The sequence below is a fragment of the Rhinolophus sinicus genome, linkage group LG02 (genome assembly GCF_036562045.2).
Source record: "Rhinolophus sinicus isolate RSC01 linkage group LG02, ASM3656204v1, whole genome shotgun sequence".
In the NCBI taxonomy this organism is placed as follows: domain Eukaryota; kingdom Metazoa; phylum Chordata; class Mammalia; order Chiroptera; family Rhinolophidae; genus Rhinolophus; species Rhinolophus sinicus.
The window spans coordinates 112,112,380-112,128,303 of record NC_133752.1 but is presented as its reverse complement, the minus strand read 5'-3'; the positions used below and the strand labels follow the sequence as shown (position 1 = coordinate 112,128,303).

At 42.8% G+C, this 15,924-nt stretch overlaps 2 protein-coding genes across 23 annotated transcripts in view; one reads left to right on the top strand and one right to left on the bottom strand.

Annotated features, from left to right (window-relative positions):
* Positions 1-5,318, top strand: part of WNK1 (WNK lysine deficient protein kinase 1) — a 145,893-nt gene extending 140,575 nt beyond the window's left edge. For 9 of the 18 annotated variants that reach the window (XM_074325183.1, XM_074325188.1, XM_074325184.1 and 6 more), the window contains 3 exons: positions 929-955; positions 1,865-2,052; positions 2,460-5,318. In XM_074325183.1, coding sequence (XP_074181284.1) covers positions 929-955; positions 1,865-2,052; positions 2,460-2,777 — 533 coding nt within the window. In that variant the 3' untranslated portion in view covers positions 2,778-5,318. The remainder of the gene's footprint in view (positions 1-928; positions 956-1,864; positions 2,053-2,459) is intronic. The other 9 variants (XM_074325186.1, XM_074325185.1, XM_074325190.1 and 6 more) reach the window with 1 other exon arrangement.
* The window catches only part of RAD52 (RAD52 homolog, DNA repair protein), a 30,483-nt gene continuing 19,444 nt past the window's right edge, over positions 4,886-15,924 (bottom strand). For all 5 annotated transcript variants that reach the window (XM_019711273.2, XM_074325199.1, XM_074325198.1 and 2 more), the window contains 5 exons: positions 9,525-9,721; positions 9,216-9,358; positions 7,540-7,623; positions 6,934-7,158; positions 4,886-6,506 (listed from right to left, as the gene is read on the bottom strand). In XM_019711273.2, coding sequence (XP_019566832.2) covers positions 6,445-6,506; positions 6,934-7,158; positions 7,540-7,623; positions 9,216-9,358; positions 9,525-9,721 — 711 coding nt within the window. In that variant the 3' untranslated portion in view covers positions 4,886-6,444. The remainder of the gene's footprint in view (positions 6,507-6,933; positions 7,159-7,539; positions 7,624-9,215; positions 9,359-9,524; positions 9,722-15,924) is intronic.

The window sequence follows — 15,924 nt, the reverse complement described above, 5'->3', positions numbered from 1 at the left end:
TCAGAGCCCAGTACTGTGTAACATAGATTCAGATGAGACGTGAATGTGCTTGTGAAGGGCCCTCATAGCATGGGAGGTGGCCCGCATGGGACTAGGGAGGTGTGGCTCCCGCACGAGCTCTGTGAGTACACGCTGTCACCCACAGCACTGCCTGGACTGTGCTTCCGACGGCTCTGCCCACTTGGGATTACTTCTGGGTCTTGTGTTGTCTCACTTGCCATCAAGCTCACTAAGCAGCAGTCATTCCGACAGGATGACCATCCTCTTGCATGTGGTCTGCTTGCTTGCTGGATGTCATTGTCACCACGGCCATCCCCGCTGCCTGTGTCCCACCCTCCACTGTCTCTCTCGCTACTTGAGGAAGGCTGTTTCCTGTGCTTCTGTATTTCCCACTTGGGGTTCCTGTCCCGTAGGAGGCTTCCTCTTCCCTTTACACACTGTATGTGCAATAGCGACCCCCTGTGGCCCCAGCGGGCGGGCACTAAGAAGTGAGCTGACACACTTGCAGGGTTCGTATCTTGCCTCGGGCGTGAGAAGCATGTGAGCTCCCCCACTCTGCAGCCTACATCACAATGAGCTGTTTCTCTAGTGCAGATATGCTTGTATGTGCCGTCCCGAGTGGTGTGGTACCAACCTGACTGGAGACCAGCAATGAATTAGAATGGGCTTTTCCATAGCAGAGTTGCTTCTGTATGCCGCTGTGCCCTGGTGCTGCTTTGACCTTGAAAGCAGGAAAGTGTGCATTTATTTAGCCCCCAGCATTGTTGGATACCTTAAGGCCTCGTGGCTCACACGTTACTTTTGTAGCTTTGACTTATTCTGCAGCAAATGTGAGATCTGGTAAGAAAGTGGGGGGTGAGGGTGAAAAACAAGACCATGACTCTTCTTTCCCTCTTCCCGAAAACTTGCCTCTTCGAATAATCTTCAGTGTGCCCTCCAGCAGAGCCGAAATCAGGCAGGACATAGACTCCTTTCTTTCTCATCAACCATAGAAATAGAATTCTTTCATTATAACCTCAAAGCTTCCTTCTCCCCTTCGTGCCCCTCCCTCAGCTGAATGAATGTTTCTCTTGCTTCCACACGAGCTGCTTGCTCTGCTGGGCAGGGGGAGGGGTGAGGATCCATGAACCAGGCGAAACTGAGGTCATCTTCAGGAAAAGCACGTCTTCCTGGAGTTGAAAGATTCAGGCGCACACAGAGAACCTCCCTCACGAGTAAGAAGGTTCTTTACGCACAGGAAATTGGGAGAGGCTGAAGCCTTCATTCCTCCCACGTTTATGGGTCCAGGTGACAAAACTGTTGAACAGCATGCTGTGTCTTATCACCTCTTTCTATTCAAGAATGCCTAAGATTGGGCAGTACCCACACGGTTTGGAACCCCATCTTCTCCTGGGCTAGGCACCTGCCTTTGCATTTCTGTAACTCCTATTTCAACCCCGCCCCAGTGCTCAAGGAGTCATTTTTTTTTTTTGCCCTGCATTCTGCAACATTCTAGAGCAGCTCACCTCACTGACTGTCCCGTAGCACCCTGGTCAGTGCGATGCTGGGAAAGTGGGTGCTGGCTGAAAGTTGCAGCACCCTAAGATCCCGTGTGAGTGGCCGGAGGAGGTCCCTGCCCCGCGGCTACCACTGTTCTGAGTCGTTCAGCCTCACCCACAGCTCCTGAACAGAACCTGGTTTCCTCCCCATTAGGCCCAACACTGGGCTACATAAGGCCCTGGAATCCCTTCCTTGCATGGCTTCCCAGTCCGTCCTCTCCTCGTTCTGTGGCTTGCATTCATCATTCTGTCAAGTTTCTCTTCTTCTTGAAAACCGAATCCCAACACCTTTTGATGGTTACGTCCTGTCGCGTCTCTAACTCCAGGGACCAGCAGCACCAACACGGTGGGGGGAGCAGTGAGCAGCCAGGCCGCCCAGGGGCAGCCGCCCGCCCTGACGGCCAGCAAGAAGGGCACGTTCACAGACGACCTGCACAAGCTGGTGGACAACTGGGCCCGAGACGCCATGAGTCTCTCGGGCAGGAGAGGGAGCCGAGGACACATGAACTACGAGGTACGTGTTCCCTGATCTGTCAGAGGCACGTTGGGTGGCAGACGCTGAGGCCAGTGCTTGCCGTTCCCTGCCATGACCTTCTGTAGCTCATTACTGTTAACACGTAGACAGACAAAAACCAGACAGCGATTTTGATTTTTCTTCCCTGAATCCTTCGCTCCCTCCCTGTTGGTCACCTGTTTTTTTCCTCCTTTTTTTCTTCCACACCCTGAACCACATAGCACCCACTTCCCATCAGAATGGGTTTTCTCGCCCGTTTGGTAAGTGTAAAGAGCCAGTAACTATTAGGGAAGGTTTTGGAAGATAAGAAAACAGTCCCGGGTCTAGAGTTATTTTAGCACCACCCACTTCACATCTAAGCGTGTTACACCCATACCACACTTTACAATTAGTTGTTTTGTTTTCAGGGCCCTGGAATGGCAAGGAAGTTCTCCGCACCGGGTCAGCTGTGCGTCTCCATGACCTCAAACTTGGGCGGCTCTGCCCCCGTTCCTGCAGCATCAGCTACCTCTCTAGGTCACTTCACCAAGTCTCTGTGCCCCCCACAGCAGTACGGTTTCCCAGCTCCCCCCTTTGGCACTCAGTGGAGTGGGACAGGTGGCCCAGCACCACAGCCACTCGGCCAGTTCCAACCTGTGGGAACTGCCTCCTTACAGAATTTCAACATCAGCAATTTGCAGAAATCCATCAGCAACCCCCCAGGTTCCAACCTGCGGACCACTTAGACCTAGAGACTTGACTGAGTAGATTGGGGGGCAGGAGGTGGAGTGTGAGAGGTGGGGCGTGGGAAAGTAGCCTGTATACTAACTCCTAGTGCTGCATTTAACTGGTTATTTCTTGCCAGAAAGGAATGTTTTTCATACTGCTTAGAGCCCTCAGGATGGAGACTCTTCCTCCTTCTTCCATTTACTGGAGTGGGACAAGAAGGAATGAGTAGCTTTCTTGCGATGGGGCAACTTTGAGCTCTGCCTCCAATTTTGCCCAATAGTAAGGGCCAGGAGAGAGAAGGGTGTCCATGCGGAAGCTGCCAGAGCACGCAAGGGAAAACCAAACCCATCTCTGTTTTCAAGTGGGTGGGCCTTTTCATTTCGGTGTCCACCCCAAATCCCTTATTCCCTCCGTCTAAACCACAAGACTAAAAACATAATTGGGCTCTCTCCTACCCTGTTCCCCCACCCCACCCCAGCTCTTTTTCTTTCTTTTCTGTCTGTCTTTCTCTCTCTGGAACCCAGTGAGAGACAGCAGGGGGCTAGGTTCCCGCCCTTTCTTACGATAGGTCACTAGTGCTTTAAGCAAATGATACTAGCAGCTCCGACTGCGGCATTAGCAGTGAGAAAAAAACGTTCCCTGCGGACATGCAACTTTGCCATCAGTTTTGATGTGATAACACTGTGATATATAAATGTTGTTGGACAACAGTAGTTTTAAGATGAAAATATGAAAGGTTTAAAAAGTTGAAAAAAAGCTAGCTCTGTCCTTTACTTATTGAGACACTTTAACTTTTTCCTTTGTATTTCCATTGTATTAGATAAATAAATGTGAATGTAAAATTGTATAAATTACTGTACTTGAATACTTCTGTTGTCCCAGTATTGCTTGCTGGATATTTTAGTGCCTTGGACTTCCATTGCTTCTGCCGTTAGCATCTACTTCTCAGCAGACCCCAGACCAGCAAAGGGCATGTGGGAGGAAATCTAAGGGCCACAAGACCCCAGCAGTGGGTTATGCCAAAGGGAAATTGAAAGTACTTTTTTTTGGTCATTCAACTAGTTTGTCTAGAGCAGGTGTAAGATGAGCAGGGTGAGAAGTGAAGTCGACATCAGTGGTTGAAAGCAGAAAGTTCTGTTTCAGGAACAGTGAGGAGGGTTGTTGTCACAAAATTGGACAATTTAAAAGATTCAAGGGTGGTGTGTGATAAGTGAATGAAAAAGACTAAAGAATGGAAGAACAGACTTGTTTTGAAGATAGGCGATGCCGGGCCAGTAGATGCCAGAAGCCTTACTCATTTGAGCTGGGCTTGAACAGGCCTAGAAGAAATGGCTGAATATAAAGGGAAGGGAGTGGGGGCTGGTTTTGAAGTTGGGAAACCTGAGAGTGAAAAGTCAGAGGGAGAAAGTTGCTCTAAGAAAACCTGTTTGGATTGCTTTCTTGTTGCAAATGTACCATGCATTTCTCAGCTGGGGGTACTGTTTTTCTGGAAAGTGGACCCACATCTAAATTAAGCATTGTAGGGAAGAATGCTTATTTATTCCTACTCTTTTCCTGTATGATATCCAAGCGGTTGCAGGATCATAATCTCGTGCCACCTTTATTTCTACAATCGCAACTGGTATTTTCACGTTTCATACAAACAAATATTCCCCATAAGTAATAACTGCAACCAACCAGTATTATTTAGTGCTAATGGGCAGTTCTTTTCAGAGCTTTCAGGAAATACTCTCCTAATTGGCTATATTTGGGATCTCTATTAGCTGTGAAGATGGGGAAAGAAGGTGGGACTCTTAATCCCCCACCTCACGGCACATCCCAGCAATCACAGTAGGAAGAGCCTGGCTGGCTGGCCCGTCCTGTCGTTCCTTTATGGGCACTGTTCTCTTTAGTAAGTCAGCCTAGTCCCCAGAGAGGCAAATGCAAGCTGAAAGTACTAGGAAGGTAGAAATGAGAAGGGCAGGGGTTCTAAGCCCTGCTTCAAAATTGTTTACTTAATCTGTTCTCTGCTTATAATTTTTGGGGAGATGACAAGTGAGGATAGAACAAAGAAGGTATCGAGTGCATGAGAAACAGACCACCTAAGACAAATGAAACAACACCTTCTACCAGAGGAACGAAGGAATCAAATGCAGCACATTTTATTTTGGTTTCATAATTTTGAGATCTCTTCACTCACACAAAAAGAATTGGTTTTATTTACTGTTGATTTTTCTCCCTCCTGTGGATGAAATAACTGAAGCCTAGAGGAATAAACTAGTGCTACTGAACTGTTTAAATTATTTGTGTTAATAGTACACTTTGAGTCTCTTTTTTCCACATTAAAAAAAACTTTCTGAATTTTAAGTGTTTTCCTTACATTATTTAACAATGTACACTGTTTAAAAAAAAAACAAACTGAATTCAAACCTTGGGGGTTTCTCCGCAGCCGTTAATTGTACATTTTGCACTAACTCTGGGTGTTGCGCTTCTTGTAAGATTGCGCCTTGTGCTTCAGTTTGTTACCTTTGTAGACTTATTTAATGAAACCATTCAAATAAACCAAACTTTGCTTTTGAGTTGTGGGGTTTCATTTCCAGACAATTCCTTTTTCATGATCTCATTTACTCTGTTTTGTGTGCAATTTCTAAGTGGATTCCTAACTCCAGGAACATTGGTTAGCAGTAACTCTGACTGGATCCAAGATTGTGCTGCAGACAAGGAAAGTGCTATTTGTTCTGAAGAGAATGCTAGGGTGTCAAAATCAAAAGCTGACTATACCACCGAACTGTGCAACAACAGGGGAGGTGAAGGGAGGCTGCTGCCTCTTGCGCAGGAGCAGAAATGGTGGATGCCTTCCTGTCCTCTGCACTCCTTGCTGCAGGTTCCCAGCTCCCCACAAACAGGTCTGGGATCCAAAAAATAATAAAAGCCACTGCTTCCAGATTAGATAAAAAGCACAGCCCAAATTTCACCTTAAAAAGTCAATTTGCAAGCTCATTATTTGGGGGAAAGGATTATGAAACATCTAGACATGATGAAGAAACAATTTATGTTAGGTGGGTGGTATCTCACATCTGAAATGGGGAAACAAACAGCTACTTAGATCTATTTTGTTACAAAGTGCAGAATTTCTTTTGCACTCTTGAAATGCCTTTTCTTTGGCCTTAGATCATTGTTTCCTCGATTAGAAAATAGTGCAGGGTAGTGACACTGTAAATCTGTAAGAGACATTATCATAGATGAAGATTACAGCCTGAATTAATGGAAACATAAAAGCACTGCAGGCTTTGTTCTCAGCATTAAAACATGGCGCCCTAAGGTGAGGGGGGTAGAGATGACTCAGTCATTTCCTGTAGGCACGTGGTGCTGAGGAGTATGGCTCCTATGCTTCAGAGCAGGTGGCCACTGATGATTCCTAAAAGTTCTGTATTTATTAACAAAATGGCCTAGGAATAAGTAATCAAGAGCCCAAGAAAAGATATTTCATCTCCCCAGAGCCACCTACTGCAGTATGTGACCTGTTTTAAAGGGCTTGTTTTCCAACCACTCAGCTTTACCTGCAGGAGGCTTCAGAAGTCAAATCCTTTGGAAGAGGTCAGAATGAAGGTAAGTCCTTGGAAATAAAGCTCATCCCCGTCAGAATAAAAATAAAACTAAAGCCAAAAAGTTTTCTTAAGTCCAGTGATGTGACCTGAGCCTCCGTTAAGGTGGCTCCAGCTTCCTTTTCTTCATGTTCTGGTTCTCCTGATAGAAATCACAGTTGCCTGTGGAAGAAAAAGTCGTTTAAATAGAGCTGCCATGATTTTAAAGTGAGAAATAAACTCAGTCATTTCTGAATTGTGTTAGTTAACAATCCTAATTTAAACAAAGCCCAATAACGAAAATCGTTATGAGGGCAGATCCCTCTGTTAGCTCCAGACCAGGCTGCAATAATAATCACGTCACGATGGACCTACTTTTCCTAGGAAAAGCTCTTACTGCAGTCATGCTTCAGCTACAAATGGTTACACCTCGAGTCGGGGCCCCACAGGACAAGTTTCAGCCCTCGAACCAGTTACCCTCTTCGGCCTCACTGCTAGTCCTCTGCCATGACTATCCACCTTCCTAAGTGGAATATTATTCCTTCTTTAACATTCATTGACTTCAACCCAGGGTCTCCCTTCAGTTTTTGTTCCTAAAACACTTTGCCACCTGTTACGTGTTGGACGTTGGGTGTTTGGAGGAGCCATGGACAAGGTTTTGCCTGTGGATTCTGGTGGCAAAGGCTTTGTGGGGTCCTGTTCTGGGTCACCGTCTGGTTCCTCAGGGCCAGCGTGGCGGGGGTCTGGTGTGGTTCTGGTTCTGCTTCTTTTCTAGACGAGGGCTTGACAACACTGTCCCCTGCATCTGCAGGCACAGCCCACATTTCAAGACTGTCTGCAAGGACAAAAAATCACAGGACAACGTAGCAAAGAAGTGTTCTCATAAAGCCCTGGAAAAATAGGTCACAAGACATCCCACGTCATGAGTGCCCCATGATGGTTTTTAGGGTTTCTCTTTCCCTGACCTCCCCTGCCAAAAGCACACTGAGGCTTCTCTTAGGTAGGACCACAGAGAAGCTGAATATGTGCTATCAGAACTGCCACTGATCCATTTTGAGTCCTTTTTCTAAAGTTGGATGGAGCTATAAAACAGAAATGAGGATTTTTATGCCTTTTGGAATGCATCCGTGCCTACCCAAAGCATACAGCACAGTAACTTACAAGCATCTCATAGGTATTTACTAATTAATACGTACATTCCTTCGGCTCTACTGACCTGCAAGGGAGCCTTTCTCAGCGAGGGGTTCGGAACCATCGGTTTGGGGAGCGCTGTGCTTCCACGGCGGCCCCGGTGGCGCTGCTGCGGTTTACAGAAAAAGGACACTCGTATAGAGGCACACAACCAAAGAAGCACTAACCAAATTGTTGGCGGAGCAGCCCGAAGTGCAGCTGCCAGGGCTCCTCTGGCTCAGAGCACAGCCAGTAGCAGAATTCAAGCCTCCTGAGTCCCAGTCCTACCTATAGATCTATCTGAGATTAAAGAGACTCCTTTCTTCTCACTGAATTGAGGGAAAATAGAAAAGTTTCTCTTTTAGCAGCAAAATAGAAAGGTTATTAGAAGACATCTGGTTTAGTCTTTTACTTTTTTTTTTTGGTTTGTTTGTTTTTTAAAGATTTAATTGGGGAAAGGGAACAGGACTCTATTGGGGAACAGTGTGTACTTCCAGGACTTTTTTCCAAGTCAAGTTGTCCTTTCAATCTTAGTTGTGGAGGGTGCCGTTCAGCTTCAAGTTGTTGTCCTTTCAGTCTTAGTTGTGGAGGACTCAGCTCAGCTCCAGGTCCAGTTGCCATTGCTAGTTGCAGGGGGCACAGCCCACCATCCCTTGCGGGAGTCGAGGAATCGAACTGGCAACCTTGTGGTTGAGAGGACGCGCTCCAACCAACTGAGCCATCCGGGAGCTCAGTGGCAGCTCAGCTCAAGGTGCCGTGTTCAATCTTAGTTGCAGGGGGCACAGCCCACCATCCCTTGCGGGACTCGAGGAATTGAACTGGCAACCTTGCGGTTGAGAGCCCACTGGCCCATGTGGGAATAGAACCAGCAGCCTTCGGAGTTAGGAGCATGGAGCTCTAACCGCCTGAGCCACCAGGCCGGCCCTAGTCTTTACTTTTTAAAGCTATCTATCACCTTTGTTCCAAGAAAATCTTAAGCAGAAATACAATATGTAAAACCAAAATAATGACTGGTTTTCTGAATCGGGGCGGGGGGAATCCTGGAGGACTCATCCCCCCCTCAGCCCGGGAACTTCTGCAGTGGTTTGGAAGCTAAAGATCCAGAATAACCCTTACTAAGAACAGCCCAGCACAGTAAGTTAAGGTTTTTTTCTATATTAATTTCAGCCTGTCAAAGCTGAGGGGCACATTAACGAACCAAACATGAAGCAAGTCTATGAATCTTCATAATTCTTAGGGAGAAGCTGGGCAAAACTCCAGCTGGTCTGGGGTAAGCCCTTTCTGTTTGTATCTGGGAAACACTCCAAACATAACCTGTGCCTGCTACTCCCACTGGATCTGGACTATGAAAGAAACTAACATCCATGGAAAAGTAACTGCCAAAAGCCCCGTTATCTTTAAACACAATTTCACCTCATATTCTACGATAGCTTCAGAAAGCCTTCCTAGTGCAGATAGCCAAAGTAACTGAAGCAAAACAAAGGTCTGTACCCTGAAATTTCTAGTTTTACGTTTCTTCCCCCTCAAAAAGATCAGTGTCTCTAGAAATGGGGAAATGCATCGCAGGATTTCACTAGCCTAATTTTGGGGGCCCCTCTAGCCTGTAACAAAGGAAGTCCCACTGAACTTTGGTTTGGACCTAACCGACTGGCCGAGGATCAGGCTACTTCCTCCTCCAGAGCAGTCCTCCCTGGGACCTCTGCACCCGTCCTCTTCACACACCCTGATTCGTCTTTTCAACCGACGGAGCAGAGAGTTGAACTTGCTGCTGCTTCTCCATTTGCTCCCGGAACTGCTGCTGCAGCTGTTTCTGCCGGAGCTTCCGCTGGTAGGTGGCATCGCTCTCCACAGCAGAGGCCAGGCGTCTGCATCAGAGGAGCAACAAGGTGGGAGTGCATTCCTGAGTTAACTGAGCAAACAATACAGTTTCTGAGGGAGCACAACCCACTCGCCGGCTCTGAGGGAAGAAAAGGAGGTAACTCCGACCCCACGAGCAGGCAGGAGAGGAAAGAAAGAACTCAGGTCCCGTACCGGGAGCTGCTGTCCTTCTCCCCCTGAATCACAATGTGGGCATCATCTGAGTGGCTTGGTCTGCAAGGGGAGGTCACCTCCTGCGGTTTTGGGGGTCCCTGAGCCACGTTCTGCCGGTAGCTGCTGTATCTCGCTTGTTCCACAGATGGTTCAAAATCTTGTCTCTTCGCTTTAGTTAAATCCACTTCAAGAGGCAACTAGTAAGGGAAGAAAGAGAAGAGGGAAATAAATTCTCCAACTGCTCTTCCACTTCCTTTCTCTTCCCTGTCTTAAAGATCTAGATTTCTAGAAAATGGTAGCTGACAATCCTCTGCCCATCATTCCTTCCATGTACAGAGAAGCTGACACAAAAGCTCCAACACTTCATTTTTAATTATACGAAGAGGAGCAAAGGAATTTCATTTTCTATGTCATGCCATTCAGGATTCAAGTTTTGATTAAAAAGGAATCTTATGTTAGTTTTTGACTTACAGCAAATGGTCTGTAAAGTCAAATTTGAATCTTTCCTTGGCAGCTAGTTGGATTGTCTGATGCTGTCTACCTTTTATCTTTTTTTCCAACGGAAATGATCACACAATCTTTGTGGAAACCTACACCTTCTCTGCCCTTTCTTCAAGGACTTGCTCCTGCAAATACAGCCCTCATCACTAAAGAAGCCTCATGTATGCTGTGGCACAAGCCTGTTATATAAATGTCCTTCATATAACAGGAAGAAGAAAACTTGGAAAGCACTGAAGTAGGATGTAGGCCAATAGGGGTTGTTCCTGAATCGAGCCAAATGGAGAGAAGTAAGATTGTGTATTTCATCTGGCAAATTTTTTTACTCCCCAAGCCATGAGCACTATAGAAACCCAGAGTTTTTTCACTTGGGAGAACTTATCTCTAAATTCATAATATTGATGCTGATAGAATAACTGAAAACGTGGGATTGAGATAACTACATTTTGATAGAGATAACCTAAAAACAAAAATTATACTAGAAATTTCTTATCTACACTGGAAAGTAAATGAGTAGGTTAAAAAGAAATGAGGTCAGGCTACAACATGGATTAAGGACATTATACTAAGTGAAAGCCAGTCACACAGGACGTGTATGTATTTACGTGAGGTACTTAGCGTAGTCAAAATCAGACAGAAAGTGGAATGGTGGTTGCCAGGGGCTGTAGGATTAAGGGAGTGGGGAGTTACTATTTAGTGGTAGACAGTTTCAATTTTATAAGAAAAGAGTTATAGAAATGGATGGTGGTGATGGCCGCACATTATGAATGTTTTTAATACCACTGAACTGTACATTTTTAAAGGGTTAAGATGGTAAATTTTGTTATGTATGTTTTACCAAAACAAAAGTTGAAAAATGGGCTTTGAAAAATTGAAAAGACTGACAATGCTAAGTGCTACTGAAGATACAGAATAATTGGAACTCATATGCTGTTGTGTGGGAGTGTGAACTAGTACGACCACACTGGAAAACCGGAAGACCCTACTAAAACTAAGCATATGCCTATCCTGAGCCAATAACTCCCAAGATAAATGAGTGTGTACATGCACCAAAAGACACGTACAAGGGTGCTACTAGCAGCCCTATTCAAAACAAACAAAAGCTACAAAAACTCAAACGTCTATTAAAGTCAGAATGGGAAAAAAAATTGTGTGATACTCATGCAATTGAAAGGCCAACAGCAATGAAAATGCTCCATGGAACATGAATAAATCTCACAAACATGTTAAATGAAAGCCAAATAAAACAGTTAAACTGTTTGATTCCAAAAAGTACAGAATAGTCAAAACTAATCAATCTTGTTAGAAGTGCTTTTGCTTGGTTGTGATGAGAAGGGCAGGGGTTGGCAGTGACCGCAAGGGGCCCAACTGAGACGTGCTGGGACTGTCTCGTCTTGATTCAGATGCTGGTTATGTCGCTGTTTGGGTTTAGAGTTCATCAAGCTGAATGTTCACAATATGTGCACTTGTCTACACGTCTCTGTGCTTTTTAATACTTCTATCAATTTTTATAAAGCTTACATGGTACAATTCCCTTTATATAAAGTTTAAAAACAAGAGAAAATAATCTATGAGGCTAGAAGTCTGGACAGTAGTTACTCTTGAAAAGAGAAAGTCAAGGTAATGAATGGGAGGGAAAAAGGGGTTCTGGGTGCTGCTAGTATTCTATTTCCCTATCTGGGAGGTAAATAGCTGTGTTCACTTCTAAAAATTCATCATTCTGTGCCATTGTGATTTATGCATTGTGATGTATGTGTGTAATGTACTTCATTTAAAAATTCATTTAAAAAGAGTAAAAAAGAAATAATGTCAGCAAAATGGTAGACTAGAAAGCTCCAGGCCAACCTGCCCCTACAGAGACACTGAGTTACCAACAATATACAGACTACAATACCTTTGTGAGCACTCCAGTGACCAGCTGAGAAGCTACAGCACTCAGGCCAACGTAAAATCAAGACAAGATTCCAGCTCACAGGCAAGAAAAAGCTAAAGGAGTTCATCACCACCAACCCAGTATTACAATGTAAAAGGGACGAGGAGGAGGAGGGGAGAAGGAAGAAAACGAAGAAAGATCAAATATATGAATAATAAAATGGCAATAACTACATACCTATCAATAATTACTTCAAATGTAAATGTATTAAAAGCTCCAATCAAAAGACATAGGGTGGCTGAATGGATGAGAGCAAGACACTTATACATGCTGCATACAAGAGACTCACTTCATAAAGATGTGATACATTTATACAACGAAATATTACTCATCCATGAAAAAGAATGAAATCTTGCCATTTGTAATAACACGGATGCACCTAGAGGGTATTATGCTGAGTGAACTAAGACAAAGACAAATACCATGTGATTTTGCTAATATGTGGAAGCTCAAAAACAAAACAAATGAACAAACAAAATAGAAACGGACTCATAGATACAGAGAACAAACTGATAGTTGCCAGATGGAAGGAGGGTTACAGGGCTGGATGAAAAAGTGGAAGGGATTAAGAAGTACAAATTGGTAATTACAAAATAGTCACAGGGATGTAAAGTACAGCATAAGGAATATAGTTAATAATATTGTCATAACTATGTATGGTGCCAGGTGGGTACCAGACTAGTCAGGAGGACCATTTCATAAATTATATAAATGTCTAACTGCTATTCTGTAAACCTGAAACTAATATAAAATAATACTGAATGTCAACAGTAATTAAAACAAAAAATATTCCCCTACACAAAGCCAGTACATAAAGACCAGGAGAGGTAGTTGTTTTTCAAATGCCCAAATCTCAACAAAAGATCACAAGGCATATAAAGAAATAGAGAACATGGCCCAATCAAAGGAACAAAATAAAGCTCCAAAAACTGGCCTTAAAGAAATGCAGATCTTATTCAAACAAGGCAATAAAATAAAAAACAGAATATCAAATATGTGGGGGAAAAAGATGCAAATCTATGAGCCACCTGACAAAGAATTTAAAATAACTGTCAAAGATGCTCAATGAGGTAAAAGAGAACACAATTAAATGACATCAGGAAAATGATGCATGAACAAAATGAGAATATTAAGAAAGAGAAACCATAAAAAAGAAGCAAACAACGTTGTAGAATTCACTAGAGAGGTTCTACAGCAGACTTGATCAGGCAGAATAAAGAATCAGCCAACTTGAAGACAGGTCATTTGAAATCATCTAGGCAGAGAAACAAACAAGAATGAAGAAAAATGAGAGGTTAAGGCATTGACAGGACACTATCACACTATGTATTAAAAGAGTCTCAGAAGGAAAACAGAGCAAGAAAGGGGCAGAGAGATTATTGGCTAAAGAATTCTAAAATCTGAGGAAAGAAAAGACATTCAAATTCAAGAGGCTCAAAGAACTACGCATAAGATAAACCCAAAGAGATTCAAACCAAGTCACATTATAATCAAAATGTGAAGAGTCAAAGACAAGACACTAATAACAAACTATCAGAAAGAGAAATTAACAATCTCATTTACAATTGAATAAAAAAGAATAAAATACCTAGGAATAAATTTACCAAGGAAGTGACAGAGTGTAACTGAAAAAAAACTACAAAATACTGATGAAAGAAACTGAAGAAGACACACATAAATGGAAATATATTCTGTATTCACGTATTGGGAGAATTAATATTATTAAAATGTCCATACTACCCAAAGCAAACTCCAGACTAAATGCAATCCCTCAAAATTCCAATGGCATTTTTCACAGAAATAGAACAACCCTAAAATTTGTATGCAACCACAAAAGACCCAAAATAGCCAAAGCAACCTAAAAAAGAACAAAGCTGAAGGCATCATGCTCCCTGATTTCAAACTATATTACAAAGCTACAGAAATCAAACCAGTATGGTATTAACATAAACAGACATACAGATTAATGGTATAGAGTAAGAGCCTAAAATGAAAACCACATATATATATGGTCAATTAATTTACAACATAGGAGCCAAGAAAATACAATGGAGAAAGGACAGTCTCTTCAATACATTGTGTTAGGGAAACTGGACAGCAACATGTAACAGAATGAAACTGGACCACTATTAAAACCATACACAAAAATTAACTCAAAATGGAGTACAGACTTGAATCTAAGACCTGAAATCATAAAATTCCTAGAAGAAAACGGGCAATAAGCTGCTCAGCATCAGTCTTGGTGAAAACTGTTTGGACTGGATACCAAAAACAAAAGCAACAAAAGCAAAAATAAATAAGTGGGACTACATCAAACTAAAAAGCTTCTGCACAGCAAAGGAAAGTATCAATAAAATGAAAATACAACCTACTTAAGGGGAGAAAATATTTGCAAATGATATAACTGAATAGGGGTTAGTATCCAAATAGGGATTAATAAATAGGGGTCAGTATATGAAGACCTCATACAACTCAATAGCAAAAGAACAATCTGATTAAAAAATGGCAGAGGATCTTAATATTCTTCCAAAGAAGACACACAGATGGCCAACAGGTACATAAGAAGGTGCTTGGGTGCTTAACATTACTAATTATCAGTGAAATGCAAATCAAAACCACAAGATATCACCTCACACCTGTTAAAAATAGCTCTTATGAAAAAAGACGAGGTAACAGTTATTGGTGAGGATGTGGAGAAAAGGGAACCCTCATGCACTGTTGGTAGGAATATAAACTGGTGAAACCACTATGGAAAAGAATAAGGAGGTTCCTCAAAAAATTAAAAATAGAACTACAATGTAATCCAGCAATTCCACTTCTGGGTATTTGAAGAAAATGAAAACACTAACGCAAAAAGGTATCTACACCCCCATGTTCATTGTAGCATTATTTACAATAGCCAACACATGGAAGCAACCTGAGAGTCCATTGGTGGATGAATGGTTAAAGAAAATTGGATACACACACACACACACACACACACACACACACACACACACAATGGAATGTTATTCACCATAAAGGAGGAGGAAATCTTGCCATATGCAACAACATGAATAGACCTTGAAGGCATCATACTAAATGAAATAAGTCAAAGACAGATACCAATCTCACTTCTTTGTGAAATCATTTAAAAAAACCAACAACTCATAGGTATAGAGAACAGACTGCCAGAGGCAGTACGGGGTGGGCAAAATGAGTGAAGGGGGTCAAAAGGTACAAACTTCCAGTTATAAAATAAATAAGTCATGGGGATATAATGCACACCATGGTGACTATAGTTAATAGTATTATATTGTAGATTTGAAATTTGCTAAAAGAGTAAATCTTAAACATTCTCATCTTAAGAAAAAAATTGTAACTATGGTGGTAGATGTTAACTAGACTTATTGTGGTGATCATTTCCCAATATATACAAATATTGAATCATTATGTTGTACAACTGAAACTTAATGTAATTTAATGTAATACGCCAATTTTATCTCAGTTTTTAAAAGTTAAAGAGAAAGAGAAGTCTTGAAAGTAGCAAGAGAAAAGCAAATCATTACATACAAGAGAGCCTTCATAAGATTATCCAATTTCTCAGTAGAAATCTTACAGGCCAGAAAGGAGTGGGGTCACATATTCAGAGAACACTATATCCAGCAAAACTATCCTTCAAAAATGGAGAAATTAAGACTTTCTCAGATAAACAAGGGAGTTCATTACCACTAGAACTGCTCTTCAAGAAATGCTAAAGGAAGTCCTTCAAATGGAAACAAAAGGATATTAGTAAAATAAATCATATAAAAATAAAAGTTCTCGGGGCCGGCCGGGTGGCTCAGGCGGTTGGAGCTCCATACTCCTGGCACCGAAGGCTGCCAGTTCGATTCCCACATGGGCCAGTTGGCTCTCGACCACAAGGTTGCCAGTTCAATTCCTCGACTCCCGCTAGGGATGGTGGGCTCCGCCCCCTGCAAATAAGGTTGA